We start from the raw sequence: 21,196 nt of genomic DNA on the forward strand, positions 1-21,196 counted from the left end.
TCTAGCTAATTCAGGCCCCAGTGAATCAAACGCTCTTCATCTGACAAGCCATTCAATCCTGGAATAATTTTTGTGAACCTCCTTTGAACCCTCTCCAGTTTCAGCACATCCTTTCTAAGATAAGGGGTCCAAAACTGCTCACGATACTCCAAGTGAGGTCTCACCAGTGCTTTATAAAGTCTCAGCATTACATCCTTGCTTTTATGTTCCAGTCCTCTTGAAATTAATGCTAACATTGCATTTGCCTTCCTCACCACAGACTCAACCTGCAAATTAACCTTTGGGGAATCCTGCACAAGGACTTCCAAGTCCCACTGCACCTCAGTTTTTTTGTATTTTCTCTCCATGTAGAAAATAGTCTACCCTTTCATTTCTTCTACGAAAGTGCATGACCATACACTTCCTGACACTGTATTCCATCTGCTATTTCTTTGCCCATTCTCCTAATCTGTCTAAGCCCTTCTGTAGCCTCTCTACTTCCTCAAAACTACCTGCCGCTCCACCTCCTTGTGTGTGGCACCTTGTCAAAGGCCTTCTGAAAATCCAAGTACATAACATCAACCGATTTCCCTTTGTCTATCCTGCTTGTTATTTCTTCAAAAAATTCCAACAGATTTGCCAGGCAAGATTTTCCCTTGAGGAAACTATGCTGAATAGGTCCTATTTTATCATGTGCCTCCAAGTACCCTAAGAGCTCATCTTTAATAATGGACTCCAACATCTTCCCAACCACGGAGGTCAGACTAACAGGCCTTTAATTTCCTTTCTTCTGCCTCTCTCCCTTCTTGAAGAGTGGAGTGGCAATAGCAATTTTCCAGTCCTAAGGAACCATTCCAGAATTTAGTGATTCTTGAAAGGTCATTACTAATGCCTTCACAATCTCTTTAGCCACCTCTTTCAGAACCCTGGGGTGTACACCATCTGGTCCTGTTAACTTATCGACCTTCAGACCTTTCAGTTTCCCAAGAACCTCTTCTCTAGGAACCTTCTCTCTATCATATTGAGGAACTATTCAATAGTTTTATAACAGTTAGAAAGAAGCTATCCCTGAACTTGGTGGTTTGTGCCTTCAGGCTTTTGCATCTTTTGCCCGATGGGAGGAGGAGAAGTAATAATATCCAGGGTGGGAGGAATCTTTCATGATGCTCGCTGCTTCACTGAGGTAGTGAGAAGTGTAGACAGAGACTATGGAGGGGAAAATCACACACAAAATGCTGGAGGAACTCAGCAGGTCAGCGAGCATCTATGGAGAGGAATAAACAGTCGATGTTTTGGACTGAGTCCCTTCATCAGGATTGGAAAGGAATCGGAAAGATGTCAGAATAGGTGGAGGAAGGGGAAGGAGTATAAAGGCTGATTTATATTTGCACGTACCGGCTACGCCGTAGGCCTGATTTATACTTTTGCGTAGCCCTACGCCGTAGCGAGCATGCGTAGCCGTCGCTCTGCAATTCACCACCAAAACACTAGTTGGCGGTGGGGTTTCTCCCCCACTGTGTTGAGTTTCTTCGTGAGAGACATGGACGAGGAAATGCATTTCAAATATTTTCAGATGTCGTCAGGTAGATTTGACAATTTGGTTCATCGTCTGCAACCATTTATTTTGCATCAGTGTACAGACATGGCGAAGAAAAGCAACCGGAAATGCGTAGGAGGAAATGCGATGCTACCAAGTGGACCAATCACAGTTGTTGCGGTCTGCGTGGCAGTGACGCGTGAGTTACATTTTTGGGGAGGTGCACGTCACCCTACAGCGTAGGGTACGCGGTACCTACGGTGTACGTTTGAAGCAGAAGTATAAATTGGGCTTTAGCTGGAAGGTGATAGGTGAAGCCCAGTGGGTGGGGAGACGGTAAGAAGTGGGGAGGTTATAGGTGGAAAATGTGGGAGAGGCTGGTTTCTGTGAGGTGCTGAGTTCACTTGTGAGCTTGCAGAGCAGTTGTCGTACCAAGTTGTGATGCGTCTGGAAAGGATGTTTTCTATGGTGTATTGCTAAAAGTTGGTAAGGGTCGACAAGGACACGCTGCGTTTTCTTCCCCTGAGGAAGTAGAGTTGTGAGTGAGCTTTCCTGCTTGTGATATCAATGTGGTTAGATCAGGACAGACTATTAGTGACTGGCGATGGTAAATCCTAGGAACTTGAAGCTGTCAACCCTCTCAACCACAGCAGATGCAGACAGGAGAATGTGCACCCCCACCTTCTCGAAGTCGATGGCCTGCTCTTTTGTTCTGCTGATACTGAGGGAGAGGTTGTTGTCATGACAACAAAGACACTGTTTCTGTTGGTTTCTGCATATGATATGACTCGGAAGGATTCCGATTCTGATTCCTGGTCCCTTTTGTAGGTCATCGTGGATTCCCCAAGGCAGTTACATCGTCTCCAACCGAGACGACTGCACAGTCTCGCTCATCTACTCAGTGCATCTGAAGAAGTCCGGGAGTGTTTCCTTTGACTATCAGTATGTGGACAACAGCATCTTCTTTGAGTTTTTTGTAAGTCTTGATCCATTTAATACTTCTAGGTTACATCTGGAAATTAGGTTTTAAACAGTGAATGAATTCATTCCACCCGGCAATTTCCAACACACTGGCCACGACAGCTTCTCAACACTACTTCACAGGTGGCAAAATGCTTTGGAATTCCAAGGCTGAGTAAGGTGATATACGAATACAAGTGTCTCCTTTCTGACCCACTCACCCTCCCAATCTCACTGTTTCTCCTCATCTTTCTCTGTCTCTCTCCCTATTGTGTGTGCTCTCTGTGCATTTCTCCCTATATCAGTCCCTCCCTCTCTCTCTGTCTGCCCCTCCCCCTCTCTCTCCCTCTCCTCCCCTCCCCTCTCTCCCTCCCCTCTCTCCCTCCCCTCTCTCCCTCCCCTCTCTCCCTCCCCTCTCTCCCTCCCCTCTCCTCTCTCCCTCCCCTCTCTCTCTCCCCTCCCCTCTCTCCCTCCCCTCCCCTCTCTCCTCCGCTCCTCCCTCTCTCCCTCCCCCTCTCTCCCTCCCCCTCTCTCTCTCCCTCCCCCTCTCTCTCTCCCTCCCCCTCTCTCTCTCCCTCCCCTCCCCTCTCTCCCTCCCCTCCCCTCTCTCCTCCCCTCCTCCCTCTCTCCCTCCCCTCCTCCTTCTCTCCCTCCCCTCCTCCCTCTCTCCCTCCCCCTCTCTCTCTCCCTCCCCTCCCCCTCTCCCTCTCCTCCTTCCTCTCCCCCTCCCTCCCTCCCCCTCCCCTCACCCCTCCCTCTCTCTCCCCCTCCCCTCTCTCTCTCCCTCTCCCCCTCTCCCTGTCTCTCTCTCTCCCCCCTCTATCTGTCTCTCTCTCTCTCTCTCCCCCCCTTACTGTCCATCTCTCTGTCTCTCTCTCTCTCTCCACCTCACTCTCTGCAGTAAAGCAACTGCAGATGTTGGAAATCTGAAATAAAATCAGAGTCTGGTGTAGACGCTGTCCAGGTCTGGTGAGCATTTCAACATGTTCTATTCTCAGCAACACACACAAAATGCTGGAGGTTCTTCAGATGCTGGAAATCCAGAGTAACACACAAAATGCAGGAGGAACTCAGCAGGTCAGGAGGTATCTAAGGAGAGGTATAAACAGTCGACGTTTCAGGCTGATACCCTCCTGCTGAGTTCCTCCAGCAACTTGAGTGTGCTGCTCTCGTTTCCAGTGCCTGCAGAGTCTCCTGAGTTTATGTTCTGTTTGTCGTCATTTTTCCTGATCAATATTTTTATCTGATGGTGAAAGCAATTGATGGAATATTTATTGCTCAGTGATCTTTATTACAAATTTTTGGTCGGCAGGTTCAGAACGATCAATGCCAAGACACGGAATCCACTGAACAGAAGTGGATGCGTTTAACCGAGAGGGATGAATGGACGAGGCACTCGGTGAGTTACCACTGGCACAGACTGTTTGAGGGGCGAACCACAGCAAAGTCTTTCATAGAATGTTCACAATGCCACAATACTAACCTGAATCTGTATGTCTTTGGAAGTAGGGGGGATCCAGGGAACCCAGAGGGAACCATCATGGTCTTGGCGAGAACACACAAACTCCACTCGGACAGTATCATGTGGATTCTGATATTTTTGATCCGAGGTTCTTTCGGAAGTCAGAAGGAGGCACAAAACTTCTTGCCTCACGATCATTTTGTGAAGCAGTAATAGAAACATAGAAACATAGAAACATAGAAAATAGGTGCAGGAGTAGGCCATTCGGCCCTTCGAGCCTGCACCGCCATTTATTATGATCATGGCTGATCATCCAACTCAGAACCCAGCCTTCCCTCCATACCCCCGACCCCTGTAGCCACAAGGGCCATATCTAACTCCTTCTTAAACATAGCTAATGAACTGGCCTCAACAGTTTGCTGTGGCAGAGAATTCCACAGATTCACCACTCTCTGTGTGAAGAAGTTTTTCCTAATCTCGGTCCTAAAAGGCTTCCCCTCTATCCTCAAACTGTGACCCCTCGTTCTGGACCTCCCCAACATCGGGAACAATCTTCCCGCATCTAGCCTGTCCAATCCCTTTAGGATCTTATACGTTTCAATCAGATCCCCCCTCAATCTTCTAAATTCCAACGAGTACAAGCCCAGTTCATCCAGTCTTTCTTCATATGAAAGACCTGCCATCCCAGGAATCAATCTGGTGAACCTTCTTTGTACTCCCTCTATGGCAAAGATGTCTTTCCTCAGATTAGGAGACCAAAACTGCACACAATACTCCAGGTGTGGTCTCACCAAGGCCTTGTACAACTGCAGTAGTACCTCCCTGCTCCTGTACTCGAATCCTCTCGCTATAAATGCCAGCATACCGTTCGCCTTTTTCACCGCCTGCTGTACCTGCATGCCCACTTTCAATGACTGGTGTATAATGACACCCAGGTCTCGTTGCACCTCCCCTTTTCCTAATCGGCCACCATTCAGATAATAATCTGTTTTCCTATTTTTGCCACCAAAGTGGATAACTTCACATTTATCCACATTAAATTGCATCTGCCATGAGTTTGCCCACTCACCCAACCTATCCAAGTCACCCTGCATCCTCTTAGCATCCTCCTCACTGCTAACACTGCCACCCAGCTTGGTGTCATCCGCAAACTTGGAGATGCTGCATTTAATTCCCTCATCCAAGTCATTAATATATATTGTAAACAACTGGGGTCCCAGCACTGAGCCTTGCGGTACCCCACTAGTCACCGCCTGCCATTCTGAAAAGGTCCCGTTTATTCCCACTCTTTGCTTCCTGTCTGCTAACCAATTCTCCACCCACACCAATACCTTACCCCCAATACCGTGTGCTTTAAGTTTGCACACTAATCTCCTGTGTGGGACCTTGTCAAAAGCCTTTTGAAAATCCAAATATACCACATCCACTGGTTCTCCCCTATCCACTCTACTAGTTACATCCTCAAAAAATTCTATGAGATTCGTCAGACATGATTTTCCTTTCACAAATCCATGCTGACTTTGTCCGATCATTTCACCGCTTTCCAAATGTGCTGTTATCACATCCTTGATAACTGACTCCAGCAGTTTCCCCACCACCGACGTTAGGCTAACCGGCCTATAATTCCCCGGTTTCTCTCTCCCTCCTTTTTTAAAAAGTGGGGTTACATTAGCCACCCTCCAATCCTCAGGAACTAGTCCAGAATCTAACGAGTTTTGAAAAATTATCACTAATGCATCCACTATTTCTTGGGCTACTTCCTTAAGCACTCTGGGATGCAGACCATCTGGCCCTGGGGATTTATCTGCCTTCAATCCCTTCAATTTACCTAACACCACTTCCCTACTAACATGTATTTCACTCAGTTCCTCCATCTCACTGGACCCTCTGTCCCTTACTATTTCTGGAAGATTATTTATGTCCTCCTTAGTGAAGACAGAACCAAAGTAATTATTCAATTGGTCTGCCATGTCCTTGCTCCCCATAATCAATTCACCTGTTTCTGTCTGCAGGGGACCTACATTTGTCTTTATCAGTCTTTTCCTTTTTACATATCTATAAAAGCTTTTACAGTCCGTTTTTATGTTCTCTGCCAGTTTTCTCTCATAATCTTTTTTCCCTTCCTAATTAAGCCCTTTGTCCTCCTCTGCTGAACTCTGAATTTCTCCCAGTCCTCAGGTGAGCCACTTTCTCTGGCTAATTTGTATGTAATAGAAGAAAGAAAATTGAAAACAGGCAGTCAGGGGCAGAGGCTAGTGAGTGAAGAGAGAGAGAAGCAAAGAGGATGGCAGAGCCTCGCGTTAAGCTCTTTTTGTACCCCATAGATAAGGAACATTCCATTCAAATCTGTAGATAAGAGTCAACCAATCAGGTAGCCCCTATGCAAATAATGCAACACCAGAGAAACTTCCAGAGCTTTCCAGAATGGTACAAATGTAATCAGTCGGAGAAATGCAGAACATTTATATATGCATATTGCAACCACTGGGAAACATATTTATAGAAGTAGATATAAAAACTGCTGGCAGGCATAAACAGTTAAACTGCAAAGATACAACAATTAAACAGTCTAATCCAACAGATGAGAATTGAATCCCAACCTTACAGCTGGTGCTGTGATCTATGTTCCCTCTAAGCTCTGCACGTGTGCATGCACACACACGTTTCTCAACCAGAGCACAAAGGAAATTAATCTGCACACAAAAGATTAGTTACCTAAAATAATGTAGTAATTAATAATTATACTTATTGAAAATAATCTTTTCGCTAAATGTTTCTGTTAACTAATTAGTCGGTTTTTCTTTCTTTCTTTTTCAATCTTTTTATTAGTTTCAACATCATACACATTACAAAAAAAATTAGGTACAGAGCGATAGGGATTGTATTAATTAATAATAATTATAATAATTATATTATAAAAGTATACAGTCAAGTAACACATAGTTAGTAAACCTCCCAAAATCTCTCAAATTAACAATAAAATATATAAAGGGTATACATAAAATACAAAAATATAGTAAAAAAAAACAGAAAAAGAAAAAAAATATCCCCTTAGGAAAAAAAACAAAAAAAAAACAAATAAAAAACTAATCTACCCAAACTAAAAGAAAACTAGGGAAAAGAAAAAGAAAATAGAAAGGGCTATCATGATACCTCAGATAGAACCAATAGTGTCACCACTTCCGCTCCTCTCCCCATATATTGAAATCACAAAATAGATTTGACAAGGGTCAAATTACATCATGTGGAAATATTGAATAAATGGTCTCCAAGTCGCATCAAATTTAATAGATGGGTCATAAATGACACTTCTAATTTTTTCTAGATTTAAACTAGATGTAGTTTGAGAAAATCAATGAAATGTAGTAAGAGGATTAATCTCTTTCCAATTCAATAGTATGGATCTTCTAGCCATTAGAGTAACAAAAGCAATCGTCCGACAAGCTGAAGAGGTCAAATGATGTTTTTCTATCATTAGTAAACCAAAGATGGCAGTAACAGGATGAGGTTGTAAATCAATATTCAAGACAGTTGAAATAATATCAAAAATATCATCTCAATATTTCTTCAATAAAGGGCAAGACCAAAACATATGAGTTAATGAGGCTATCTCAGAATGACATCTATCACATACAGGGTTTATATGAGAATAATAACGAGTTAATTTATCCTTAGACATATGACCTATATGTACAACTTTAAACTGTATCAACGCATGTTTAGCACAAATAGAGGAAGAGTTAACTGGTTGGAAAATTTTTTGCCATTTCTCAGTAGGTAAGGTAAGCTTAAGTTCTCTTTCCCAGTCATTCTTAATTGTATTGGAAAAATCTGGATTTATTTTTCTTATCATATTATAAATAGTTGCTATTGAACCTTTCTGAAAAAGGTTTAAATCCAAAGTTTTTTCCATTATATCAGTAGAATATGAAATCGGAAAGGTAGTAAGAACAGTATTTAAAAAGTTTCTAATCTGTAAATATCTAAAAAAAAATATGATCTAGGTAAATTATATTTATTAGATAATTGTTCAAAAGACATAAAACAATTATCTAAAAATAAATCAGAAAAACGTAGTTGGTTTTTCAAATACCACAATGCACATCACTAATTTACGTCACCTCACCTTTCCTGTTCCGGTTTGTACACCTGCATCACGGCGGCAGCCATCTTTGGTGGACAGTGTTCATATCGTAAAGTTTACAAAGATCTGTTTCAAATCCTGTAGATAGCTTACTAAGTTTTTATTGAAAAAGATCAGTCAAATGACCCTGTGGCTAAATACTGTCACAAGAAATTGATAAACATCACATACAAAGTAACTTTACAGGTTTTTAAGTGATGTCTTTGATAAACTGGCTGCACTGTGCAAGATTCTGCAAAAGAGTGGCCTGACACTGATTGATTCACTTCATTTTGCGCGAGGCAAAATTAACAAGATAAGAAAGCAGTATCTAGGAGACAATGTCTCGTGGAGTGGCAAAGTTAAAGTTTTGCTAAGCCAACAACGTGAAGAAAACGTCACAGTAGATACAAGTTTGCTGTTGAATTTTATAAATAGTCTTTGTGTTCACTTAGAAGAAAGGTTTCCTGAAAATGAGGTACAGTCGGCCCTCCTTATCCGTGAGGGATTGGTTCGGGGACCCCTCGCGGATACCAAAAAAATGCGGATGCTCAAGTCCTTATTCAACCTGTCTAAATACGGTGGACCTTAAGACCCAGCGGAAACCCGGACCTTATTTAACCTGCTTCAGTGCGATGGACATTAGGACCCGGCGGCGGAGCTCTGCTAAAAACTAGAGGGAACATTGGCTGTGATAGTGTTATGCTAACTCCTGTGCTACCATGCCACCCTGTTTTGTGTCCATTGTGCTGGAATTGTTCCGATCTGCCAGGCAGGTTGGGAATCTGTGAAATGCCAACATGGTGAAGGGAGAAATATGAAGAGATTTGGCGGTGATACTCTGGGAGAATAACCACTTTGATATCTTTTCCGGGAAGCTTTAACAGGGTGAATCTTTGTTGACATTTTAAGGGTGCCACTGCCTCACAACACCAGTGATGCAGCTTTGATCCCGACCTTTGGTGCTGTCCACTGAATTTGCGCATTCTCTTTGTGACCACCAGGCGCAAGGACAGCTATTTCATCGTCATACCACTTCTGAATGGTCTGCTAGATTTAGATATTTCAGATTGATCTATCTATCTATCTATCTGTTTATTGCGTGTACATCAAAACCTGCAGGGCAGTGTGGTAGTGTAGTGGCTAGCACAACGCTTTACAGTACCATCGACCCGGGTTCAATTCTCACTGCCGTCGATAAGGAATTTGTATGGTCTCCCTGTGACCATGTGGAATTCTTCCAGGTGATCCTGTTTCCCCCTCCCCACAGTCCAAAGACATACCAGTTGCTGGGTTAATTGGTCATAGTTAATTGTCCTGTGATTAGGCTAGGATTAAATTGGGGGTTGCTGGGCCTTGCAGCTTAAAGAGCTGAAACGGCCCATCCCGCGCTGTATCTCAATAAATAAATAAACAACACAATGAAGAATGTGCTGGGGCAGCCGCAACTGATACCACACTAGTACAATAAGGTCGACTCTCGTCCTCACAGTCTATCTCATTATGACCTTCCACCTTATTGTCTCCCTGCACTGCACTTTCTCTGTAACTGTCACACTTCATTCTGCATCCTGTTATTGTTTTCCCTCATTCTATCATAATGAACCGAGGTAATGGAATGATCTGTATTGACGGCGTGTGAAATAGTTTTTCACTGTACCTGGGTACACGTGACAATAATAAACTGGTTTGCCATGTGATTCAGAATCCGGTTTATCGTCACTGAGATATGTTGTGAAACATGTTGTTCTGTGGCAGCAGTATGGTGCAGGGCATAAACTTTCTGTAAGTTACAATAAAAAATCAACAGTGCAATAGAGGAGTTTAGAGCTAGTGTTCATGGGTTCATGGACACTAATCTAATGATGGAGGGGGAGTAACTATTGCTAGATGGTTGAGTTGTGGGTCTTGAGGCTCCTGTATCTCCTTGATGGTAGTGTCAAAGAGATGGCATGTCCTGGCTGGTGAGGGTCCCTACTGTTAGATGCCAGCTTTTGAAGCTGTCCTTGATGGTTGGGGGGTGGGGGTTGTGTCCGTGACAAACTGTAACGATTTTCACTTTTGAACAGCCAACCTCACTACTTGCTCTCCTCCACGACCTGCTGAGGTTCGGGTATGTTGTGGCTGAATGGAGCTGGGGTCCCTACCGGATTTAACTCCTGATGTTGGTACTTGTGCAGGTGGATTTGAAAACGGGCACAAACGTTCTGTACTGGCGAACAACAGGAATCCTTGTCGGTGAAAAACTGGCCAAGCGAGTTCTGCTCAAGGACATCTACATTGAAGGTATGATGTCTAGCATGTCCCTACTGACTGGCTTTGTGGTTGCAACCAGCTCGTTTTACTCCCTCGTTATCCTGTCCCGTGTGTGCCCAGTGACCATGTCTCTGTGTGAATATTCCAAAGGCTCTCCATCACCTTGGTGAAAAACCTCTTGTCTCCTCTGTCCTGTACCTGACCCCTGGTTCTTGGGCAGCAGGTAATTAGTTAAGTGTGCAGGTTAAAAGATCGGAATGCAGAGCACTTTGGGATAGGATCAGTCCTTTTGGCCCACCTTGTCTATGCTAACCCTGAGGCCAATCTAAACCAATCTCAGAGGCACAATAGACTGGAGCAACACACAGAAGACTGGAAGAAGTCAGCGGGCCAGAGAGCATCTAAAGGTAAAGGTTAGCATTACGTGTCACATACAGTGAAGTCCGTAATTCATGTCAGTGACCCACAGAGCTCGAGGATGTGCTGGGATAGCCCGCCAACGTCGCCATGCTTCTGGTGCCAACATAGTGTGTCCACAATTTACTAGCCCTGGAATGTGGGAGGAAACCTGAGCACCTGGAGGAAACCCACATGGTCACAGGTACAGCACACAAACTCTTCACAGAGAGCAGCAGGAATTGAACATGGTTCATTGGTGCTGTAAACTGTTTGGCTAACGGCTACACTACTGTGCTGCCCTCTACATATCCGTGCCACTCTCTATGATGCTACTGTGTCACCCTCTACATTACCATACCACCTCCTATCTTTGGAGGTAAATGGACCATCAATATTTCAGGTTGAGACCTTCATCTAAACTAATCCAATCTCCTAAGATGCAACACCTCATTCTTGTCTGGGTTAAATTTCCACCTGCTATTTCCCCGTCCATATTTCTAACTGTTCTGCATCCTGTTGAACTCCTTGACAACCTTGCGTCACCATTCACAGCTTCACGACTTTCTGTGTCAACTGCAGACTTACTAACCGGGCCACCTAGGGTTTTATCCAGGCAGGAGGCCTGTGAGACTGCGGATGTTGGAATCTGGAGCAACAAATTCTCTGTGGGAGGAACTCAGCAGGTCGAGCAGCATCTGTGGAGGGAAATGGTTGACAGCATCTCCCTCTTTCTCTGCCTCCATCTGCCTATCACTCCTCCCCCTCACCTGGGATCCACCCATCACCTCCTGCCTCCATCACGCTCCCCATTCCCCCCTTCCTCTACCTCCCTAACACCCTTCCCTCATCTGGATCCACCCATCGCCTCCCAGACTGTCACTATTCCCATTCCCCCTTCCTCCATCTCCCTATCATCCTTCCACTCATCTGCATCTACCTATCACCTCCAACCTCTGTCACTATTCCAATTCCCCTCATCCATCTGCCTGTCCCCACTTCCTTCATCTAGATCCACCCATCACCTCCCAGCCTCTGTCACTATTCCCACTGCCCCTTCCTCCATCTCCCTATCATCCTTCCCTCATCTGGATCCAATTACCTCCAGCCTCTGTCACTGTTCCCATTCCCCCTTCCTCCATCTCCCTATCATCCTTGCACTCATCTGCATCTACCTATCACCTCCAGCCTCTGTCACTATTCCCATTCCCCTTTCCTCCATCTCCCTATCATCCCTCCCCTCATCTGGATCCAATCACCTCCCAGCCTCTGTCACTATTCCCACTCCCCTCATCCATCTGCCTGTCCCCACTTCCTTCATCTAGATCCACCTATCACCTCCCAGCCTGTCACTATTCCCACTCCCCTCATCCATCTGCCTGTCCCCACTTCCTTCATCTAGATCCATCCATCACCTCCCAGCCTCTGTCACTGTTCCCACTCCCCCTTCCTCCATCTGCCCTCCACACTTGCTCACCCAGATCCTACCAGCTCCTGATCCACTCCTTCCCACTATCTCTTTATAACAGGTATCTTCCCTTTACTTTTCTACTATCTCTGCCTGAAAAGTCGACTGTCCATCTCCCTCTACAGATACTTCTTGATCTGCTGTGTTCCTCCAGCTTTTTATGTGTTAAGAATCTGAATCAGGTGTATGTCATGAAATTTGTTGTTTTGCGGCCACAGTATATTGCAAAATCAATAAATTGCAATTATAAGTAAATAAACAAATATGTATGGCAAAGGGAGAAGAAGCTGTTCCTGAATCATTAAGTGTGTGTCTTCAGGTTCCTGTACCACCTCCCGATGGTAGCAATGAGAAGAGGGGATGTCCTGCGAGATGGGGGTTCTTTAAGATGGATGCTGCCTTTTTGAGGCATCGCTCCTTGAAGATGTCCTGGATGCTGAGGAGGCCAATGCTCACGATGGAGCTGACTGAGTTCACGATCTGCAGCTTTTTACGATTCTGTGCAGTAGCCCACTCCCTCCCAATACCAGATGGTGATGTAGCTAGTTAGAAAGCTCTGCTATAGAAATTTGTGAGTGGTTGTGCAACTGGATCCTTGGCTTCCTCATTGGGAGGGCACACTGATATATTAAATGATAAACGAGCAAAGAAGAAATGCTGAGAGAACAAAGACCAGGTTATAAAAGTTACAGTCTCAGACGAGAGAATAATATTTCCAGTGATAACAATTAACTTAGAAAATAGCAAGATTCTAATACTGAACACTAAAATGTTTCTAGGAAAACACAGCATCAACTGTATCATAATTACTGGAAAATTTACTGAACAATTATGTAAATAACATAAGAAATATAAGAAAAACAAAAGAAATATAAACTACAAGAAAAATAACATTTCTACACCCTAATCCAAAAGTGTGTTGGTATGGTTTTATCCTGACCCATTTTGCATGAATTACAGACCACAGAGAACCCATTCCTGATCCTGTCTGTTTTGAACAGGTGTTGCCTACACTTCAGAGTGTTTTCCGTGCAAACCTGGGACTTACAGCAATGCGTCGGGCTTGTCTGTCTGCAAGCCTTGCCCCAGAAACACCTTCTCGGGAAGGGGAGCGAGCGCCTGCCAGAAGTGCAATGAGGTGCTGCAGTTTTCAGGTGAGCTTGCTTCAGATCTCTTGTAATTAAATGTACTGTATGAATTTTTAAAATTTTGGAGTTTTATCAAATTTATTTCTGGCTGTTTACTGATTACAAACAGGAGCTGTGCAGATGGAGTTTGACCCACAGCGCCACCCGTTGGCAAGGGCATGAACTGTCAGACCAAACCTCCAATCAGAATCAGGTTTATTATCACCCAGTTATATCATGTGATAGTTGTTATTTAGTGGCAGCACTACTGTGCAAACATGTAAGAAGTACTATAAATTACAAAACTAATTAAATGGTGCAAGAATATAAAGTATAATGGGGTAGTGTTGATGGACCTTTCAGAAACCTGTTTGCACAGAGAAGGAAGCTGTTTCTGAGGCACTGAGTGACGGTTTTCGAGTTCAAGTTTAATTGTCGTTCAATCTGTATAGAGCTAAATGAAACAGCGTTCCTCTGGGAGAAAAGTGCAAAACACAGTATATGCAGTCACACACAGCACATATGGTAGTGCATACAGTCACAAAAAATTTTATTAGCACGAGGTCCCTGAGTAACATTAATGGTGAGTGGGACGTTGTCCTGGAGCCGCATTTCTGCAAGAACGAGCACGCAGCAGTTTCTCATCTCGTGCTGGTTCAGCCTCAGACGACGAGAATTTAACTTGACTTCCAGGGAGAGCAGTGGTGACAGGGGAGCCAGCCTGCAGGGGCCTGCCCCCAACCCAGCACATCTCTGTTCTCTCCCTCACGGCCTCCAGCGCTTCCTCCCGTACGCTGCTGAGACTGGTGACCCCGCGGCAAGAGGGCCTGGTCTGCAGCCATGCAGCTCTTCCACCGTCGCCAATGGGTCTCTGCCAGAAGCGCCAACTGTTTATTCATTTCCATAGATGCTGGAGAGTTCGTCCAGCATTTTATGAGAATTATTCTGGATTTTTCTCTCTGCAGAATCTAGTTCCGTAATCTGTTAAGCCTGCACTGTACAGCTACCACGAAACGACACATTTCATGGTGAATGCCAGTGAGAATAAACCTGATTCTGATTCTAACGATAACTCTGAAGAAAATATTTCTTCTGTTTCCTGCTCGTCAACTTACTGTATTGTTGCATCTTCTTCTTCCCTTACAGAGGAAGGTTCAAGTAAATGCCAGGACCGCCCACCCTGTTCAAAGAAAGACTTCTTTCAAATCCACACTCAATGTGACAGTGAGAGAAAGGTAGAAATATTTTGTGTTGCCAACACTGTAAATTTTCGGAATGTGTTTGCCTCTCTGTCTTGAAACCTGAAATTTCTTTTAGCAATTTCATAGTCAAATAATTATGGATGCCAATTCTGGCGAAGTGACATTGACCTGAAATGTTAACCATTTTCCTCTCTCCCCAGATGCTGCCTGACCTGCTGAGTGTTTCCTCTGTTCCCCTTTGATTAACTTGCAGAAGCTACGTTGTGTTTCATAAAACTTCAAACTTATTGAATGGGCACCATGGTAATGTAGCGGTTAGCCATTGCAGCTTGGAGCGTTGGAGTTCAGAGTTCAGTTCTAGCGTGCTCTGTAAGGAGTTTGTAGGTTCTTCTTGTGACTGTGTGGGTTTCCTCCAGGTGCTGTAGTTTCCTCCCACAGGTGAAAGATGTACTGGTTAGTAGGTTAATTGGTCATGGTAAATTGTTCTGTGATTAGGCTAGGATTGTGTAGGTGGGCTGCAAGGTGGTGTGGCTCGTTATCCCGGAAGGGCCTGTTCCACATTGTAATTCTAAATATAAAATTTTTAGAACCCTAATATAGAAGCCAAACTCCTTTTGTACTGTGCAATATGTAGACAGTTGATTACTAAGCAGGATTGTCAACGTTCCTTTGCGGCTTTTCTGCGTAAGTACACTCATACACATGTCTAAATCTTCTGCATCGTTTGCTGAAAGTGTTTGAGAATTCTCTTCGGGGATGGTGGGATACTAAATGTTGAAGTGAAGGTGTTGTGTGCAAGGACACAGAAGCTGATGCTTGTACAGTGATAATTGTTCCTGAACCAGCGTGGATAACTTCACTCACTTCAACGCTGATCACTGAACACAACCTATCGACTCACTTTCAACATCTCTACAACTTATATTCTCAGTAATATTTATCTATTTATTATAGTTAGTTTTATTTTTGTATTTGCACAATCTGTCTTCTTTTGCCCATTGATTGTTTGTCAGTCTTTGTGTGTACTCATTGACTGTACTGTGTCTCTTTGTCCTACAGTGATTCTCAGGGCAATATGTCTGAATATATACGTATGTTAATGATAAATTTGCTTTGAACTTTGAAAAGCTTGTGTTTGTGCGGCATCATGCAGATCATAAATACACTGAGACAGTACAAATAGGAAGTAAAACAGAATGCAGAATATAGTAATGACGTCGATTTCTCTAACTTCCAGTAACCGCCCCCCCCCCCCCCCGTATTTCTCCATTTCTCTTTCTGGCTCTCCTCTTACTCCCTTTTCTCTTCACCTGCCCATCACCTCTCTCTCTGCTGCCTCTCCTAGTTCGTAGTTCAATTGTCTTTCAACTGCACATGGATACAGACAAATGAGGCAGCGTTACTCTGGCACAAAGGTGCAAACCACAGAACCGACAGTCACACACAGCACAGGGCACACATAAGATAGCAAGCACAGATAAGATATCAGTAAAATATAGTCACACGCAGACTAAAATACATAGTCCAAGAGTGGAGCACCTTGTGGAAGCCTACATGGGTCATGGGGAGAATGTACAAAGCCCTTGTGGATGGCAGTGGGAACTGAACCTGAGTCACTGGTGCTGTTGTAACTTTTTGCTAACTTCTGCGCTACTGTGTCACCGTTGGGGAGTCGGGGGAAGGGTATGGTTCTTGGGGGGGGGGTTGATTAAGCTGCATTGCTCTTACATAGTGCTAGCATGGCCTTGATGGCCTGAACAGGCTCTCTCTGATCTCACTTCTCAGCACAGTGGCCTGTGTCGTTCGTTGGAATTTGCAGTTTATTTGGATCCTCCTTCACAGGAAGGAGTCTAATAAATCTGGCAGCACCATGTCTGGTAATCAGCTTGACGTGCAATAGACGTTTATCAGCTGGTGGAGGTACAGCAGGTGGAATAAAAAAGTTATTTTCATGATTGACGTGTGACGTCTTCAGCCTGGTAATTTTGAATACACAGTATGGGCCATCCCTCTGAGAGGACCACAACCTTGTCGTAGGGTTTGGGGGCTTGTGTACCTCATTGTCCCAGACAGCTATGTTTGCTGGCTTTGGCTCTTGGTAGGGTCACTCATGCCAAACAGTTTGAAGGGTAGAGGTCAGACTGAGAATGGTCCTCTGGTCCTTCAGCTTCAGCAGTTCAGCTCAGGGTTAACAACCCTGACTGGAAAAACAAAATTGTTTCGGAAACAGCAATGAGGAATCCTACATCAGACTGCGATGGTATTCCTGAGTCTCCACCCGGGATTTGCATGACCGACAGTAGTGAAAACCGAGGGGAAGCCACTGACATGATGAACACCACCAAGACCAGGGATGGAGAGGGAAGACCTTCACTGCAGCCCTAATCACCAGCGATGCAATGGGAATCCAATGCAAAATGGGTTACCAGGCCAGATTCTAACGGGCCACAGTCTGTGTGCGTCTGTGAGCAGAGATCCCAAGGGTGAGTGGGATGTGGTTTGGCTTAGTTGACTGGTGTGATGGAGTTCAGGGAGACTACACGTGTACTGGAGGGGTGTTGTCTGGGCTGTTGGAATGGGGGGGTTTCTGGAGGGTTGTTGGATCGGGGAGGGGTTCTGGAGGGGTGGTGGGGTTCTGGAGGATTGCTGTGGCAGAGGGGCAGGCCATGGTTCCAGCTGCTGATTGCCTGAGGCAGTGGTGGATATTTTCGTTGTGGCTTAAATGGACAATTTAAAATTCAGCATTTGAAACTACCCCAGTGAAAATTGTACTGAGTGCCTGCCTTTCCATCTTTCCCGATCACAGGACCTTGATTTTCCTGCACAGAATGTTTCAGGAAATAATCTTTGTAAAATTTAGAAGGGATGAGAAGATAATCCCAGGCTGGCATGATAGTGTATTGGTTGGCATGACTCCTTACATTGCCAACAATCACTGATCAGAGTTCAATTCCTGCCACTAGTTGAAAGGAGTTTTATATGCTCTCCCTGGTGACGTGTGGGTTTCCTCCAGGTGCTCTGGTTTCCTCCCACATTCCAAAGGTGCACGGGTTAGGATTATGAGTTGTGGGCATACTCTGTTGATGCCGGAATCACGGAGACACTTACCAACTGCCCCCAGCATATCTTCGGATTGTGTTGGTTATTAGCATAAATAATGCATTTCACCGTGTGAACATGTGTCAAATAAAGCTAATCTTTCTTTCTAAATTATCAAGAATGTAAAAAAAAATACTAGTGGAAATCTGAAACAAAAACAGAAAGTTCTGGAAATATTTGGCAGGTCAGGTGGTGTCTTTGGAGAGACAAACTGAGTTAACGTTAGAAGTCAACAGCAATTTGTCACACTGGGGAGAATCATGAAGTTGTAAGTCTGGCTTTCCCTCATTAATCCTGTCCAGCTTGCTGAGGGTATCAAACTTCATGCCAAAGACGTGTGGTCTGGTGTGTTTCTGAGCGGTAGAGTCTGGTGACTGGATGGAACGCTGGAAGTCCAGTTCACTGGTTTATTGGTGAGGCGGACGGCGGGGGATCTGTGATGCCGTTGTCACAGTGAGCACAGGACCTCAAGCCGCGGTGTTGCCTGTTTGCAGCCATCCAGGAGAGAGGTGTTGGTGCCAGAGGCAGTGTGGCACAGTGTCCCTGCTGGAGTTGGTGCTGCCCCACCGGTGTTCACTCAGTGAAAGGCAAGCAATATTATGTTAACTGCAGACTGTTGCAACATTCATGGACTCAGGGATTTGCACTATACAGTATATATATTCTTTGTGACTGTATTTTACTGCTTCCTTATATGCAATATATGTGCCTTGTTCTGTATGACTGTTGGTACTGTGTTTTGCAGCTTGCCCCCAGAGTAACACTGTTTTGTTTAACTATATTCATGGGTATTCATGTATGGTTGAATGACAATCAAATTTGAACTTGAACTTGCAATAAAAGGAGATTAGTGTGGTTGACTCTGAACATCCTCTCCAGTTCAGGGATGGTTTGCCAGTGTCTTTCACCTCCTGTGATAGTCATCAAGTTATAGAACACAACAGCACAGAAACAGGCCCTTCGGCCCATCTTATTCTGCCTAGTCCCATTGATCCACACCTGGGCCATAGCCCTCCATTCCCCTCCCGTCGATGTGCTTATCCAAAATAAGATCAGTAAGTAAAAACATTGTGCCCCCTATTTGGCTAATGAAGCCAGCTCTGCTCCTTAAAACTCATTACCATACCTCTGCAGGAGATCCCAGCATCTGTCTGTTCACCTCATTCCCTCAGACCAGTGGTCCCCAACCTCCGGGCCGTGGACCAATACCAGGCCACGATATGTGCAGGGGTGCAGTGGTAGCCGGAGCGCACCCAGCACATCTTTCAGAAAAAATCCAAAATAAACAAGCTAATTAATTAGGTGCCGCCCAGGAGCCAGTCTTTATTAGAGGAACTGAGGTGGAGAGGGTCAATAACTTTAAATTCTGCGGCATTAAGGATCGACGTTCCTCTCTGTGAAAAGTGACAGAGGATCTGTCCTGGGACCAGCATGTAACTGTCATTACAAAGAAAGCACAGCAGCGCCTATACTTTATTAGAAGTTTGTGCAGATTCAACATGTCACCTCGATCCTGACAGCCCTGTCTTTTCTGCCTGTCTGGACTGACGTTTAAATTGACCAAACAATGGAACAGCTAAAGGCTCCAGCACCCTGGAAAGAGGAGTGAACATCGCGTAGAGCAAGTGAAATCGGCAATCGCCTCTGATCTGGGCCGACATTTACGTGCCGGGTGGCACCTAATTAATTAGCTTATTTATTTCGGCTTTTTTCTTAAAGATGTGCTGGGTGCGTTCTGGCTACTGCTGCACCCCTGCATGCTTTGCGGCCCGGAGGTTGGGGGCCACTGCCTCAGACCATCCAAAGACCCAAACAGTCCGCCCAGACGAAGCAGTTATCCACTTCCACTTTTCCCTGGTTGACTGCAATCTGCGTGCACAAAGTGATCTGAAATATTGACTCTTTTTCTCTGAATAACCTGCTGGGTTTGCCAATATTTTCTGTTTTATTTTTGGACTTGCAGCAACTGTGGTATTTTGGTTTCCAGCTGTTACAGCTGTGCGGATGGAATAATGTACAAGGATGTTGGACCCTGGAAATGACATTCGGTAACTGTTTTACAGACCCAGGTGATGTACAAGTGGATATCTCCGAAGCTTTGCAGAGACGACATCCCGAAAGCGATGAAGCTCCCTCCGTCTGGGCAGAAGCAGCCTTGTCCTCCGTGTAACCCTGGCTTTTACAACAACAACACCTCAAGCTGCGTCCCTTGCCCCTCGGCCACCTACTCGGATGGGATGAATTGTGAGTGTACTTTGGCTTTTAATCCTTTCCGTAGGGCGGCACGGCAGCCTGGCGGTTAGCGCGGTGCTTCGCAGCGCTGACTGTAAGATCAGGCTTCAATTCCCGCTGTTGCTTATAAGGCCTTTGCTCCTTCTCCCTGTGACCACGTGGGTTTCCTCCTGGGGCGCCGGCTTCCTCCCACAGTCCAGAAACGTACGGGTTAGGATTAGCGAGTTGTAGGTGTGCTGCACTGGCGCTGGAAGTGTGGCAACGCTCTCAGTCGGCCTCTCGCATAATCCTCGCCGGTGATGCATTTCACTGTACTTTTTGATGTACAAGTTAGTCCTTAAAAGACCTTTAATAGTTGTAGTTCTGTACATCACACAAGGGGCAGTGGTCCTTGCAGTTTCAACAACTCTCGAGGTGCTCACGCCGTACAGGAGTTCTGTGGATCTGGGGTCCATGTCCATAGGGCCGTCAAAGCTGCTGAGCACGTTGACAGGGTGGTAAAGAGGATGCGTGGTGTGTTGGCCTTCGTTAGCTGGGGACTGAGTTCAAGAGCTGCAGATGAATAAAACTCTGGTTAGACCACACTTGGAATATTGTGTTTAGTTCTGCTTGCCTCACTTTAGGAAGGATGTGGATGCTTTTGGAAGGGTGCAGAGGAGATTTACCAGGATTCTGCTTGAATTAGAGAGCACGTCTTATGAGGATGGGTTGAGTGAGTTAGGGCTTTTCTCTTTGGAGTGAAGGAAGATGAGAGGCGACTCGATAGAGCAGTACAAGATGATTAAAGCATCTTTCTCCCAGGGCAGAAGTCGTCCATTTGAGGTGTTTAGTGGAAAGTATAGGGGGAATGTTAGACGTATGTTTCTCACACATAGAGTTTCTGACAACACCCCTAAACCTAGGTTTTTAGCACAGAGAGCACTGGGTACATGGAACACACTGCCAAGAGAGGTGATAGAGGGCATTTTAAGAAACTTGCATAGGCACATGGATGAAAGAAAAATGGAGAGTTATGGGCTCTGTAGGAGGGAAGGGAAGAGAAGATTGATTGTGGAATAGGTTCAAAGGTTGGCATGACATTTTGGGCTGAAGGGCGTGTACTGTGTTCTATATTTTGTTATGTTCTAGGCTATAACAGCATTCTTGATAGACCCCCCCCCCATTTCACTCACTCCAGCACCTCTGCACCGTAACAGCAGTATGTTTAGACCCCCCCATTCACTCACTCCACCATCACTGCACAGTAGCAGACATATAGACCCCCCCATTCACTCACTCCCCCACCACTGCACAGTAACAGTACGTTTAGACCGCCCATTCACTCACCCCCCCATCTCTGCACAATAACAGTACAT

At 45.1% G+C, this 21,196-nt stretch overlaps 1 protein-coding gene across 1 annotated transcript in view; it reads left to right on the top strand.

The window, feature by feature from the left end:
* Positions 1-21,196, top strand: part of elapor2b (endosome-lysosome associated apoptosis and autophagy regulator family member 2b) — a 175,722-nt gene that overhangs the window by 63,292 nt on the left and 91,234 nt on the right. The window contains exons 4-9 of the mRNA XM_063072659.1: positions 2,345-2,492; positions 3,789-3,875; positions 10,242-10,347; positions 13,183-13,335; positions 14,455-14,543; positions 19,673-19,853. Of these exons, the coding sequence (XP_062928729.1) occupies positions 2,345-2,492; positions 3,789-3,875; positions 10,242-10,347; positions 13,183-13,335; positions 14,455-14,543; positions 19,673-19,853 (764 nt within the window). The remainder of the gene's footprint in view (positions 1-2,344; positions 2,493-3,788; positions 3,876-10,241; positions 10,348-13,182; positions 13,336-14,454; positions 14,544-19,672; positions 19,854-21,196) is intronic.

This window comes from Mobula hypostoma, chromosome 20, assembly GCF_963921235.1.
Source record: "Mobula hypostoma chromosome 20, sMobHyp1.1, whole genome shotgun sequence".
Taxonomy (NCBI): domain Eukaryota; kingdom Metazoa; phylum Chordata; class Chondrichthyes; order Myliobatiformes; family Myliobatidae; genus Mobula; species Mobula hypostoma.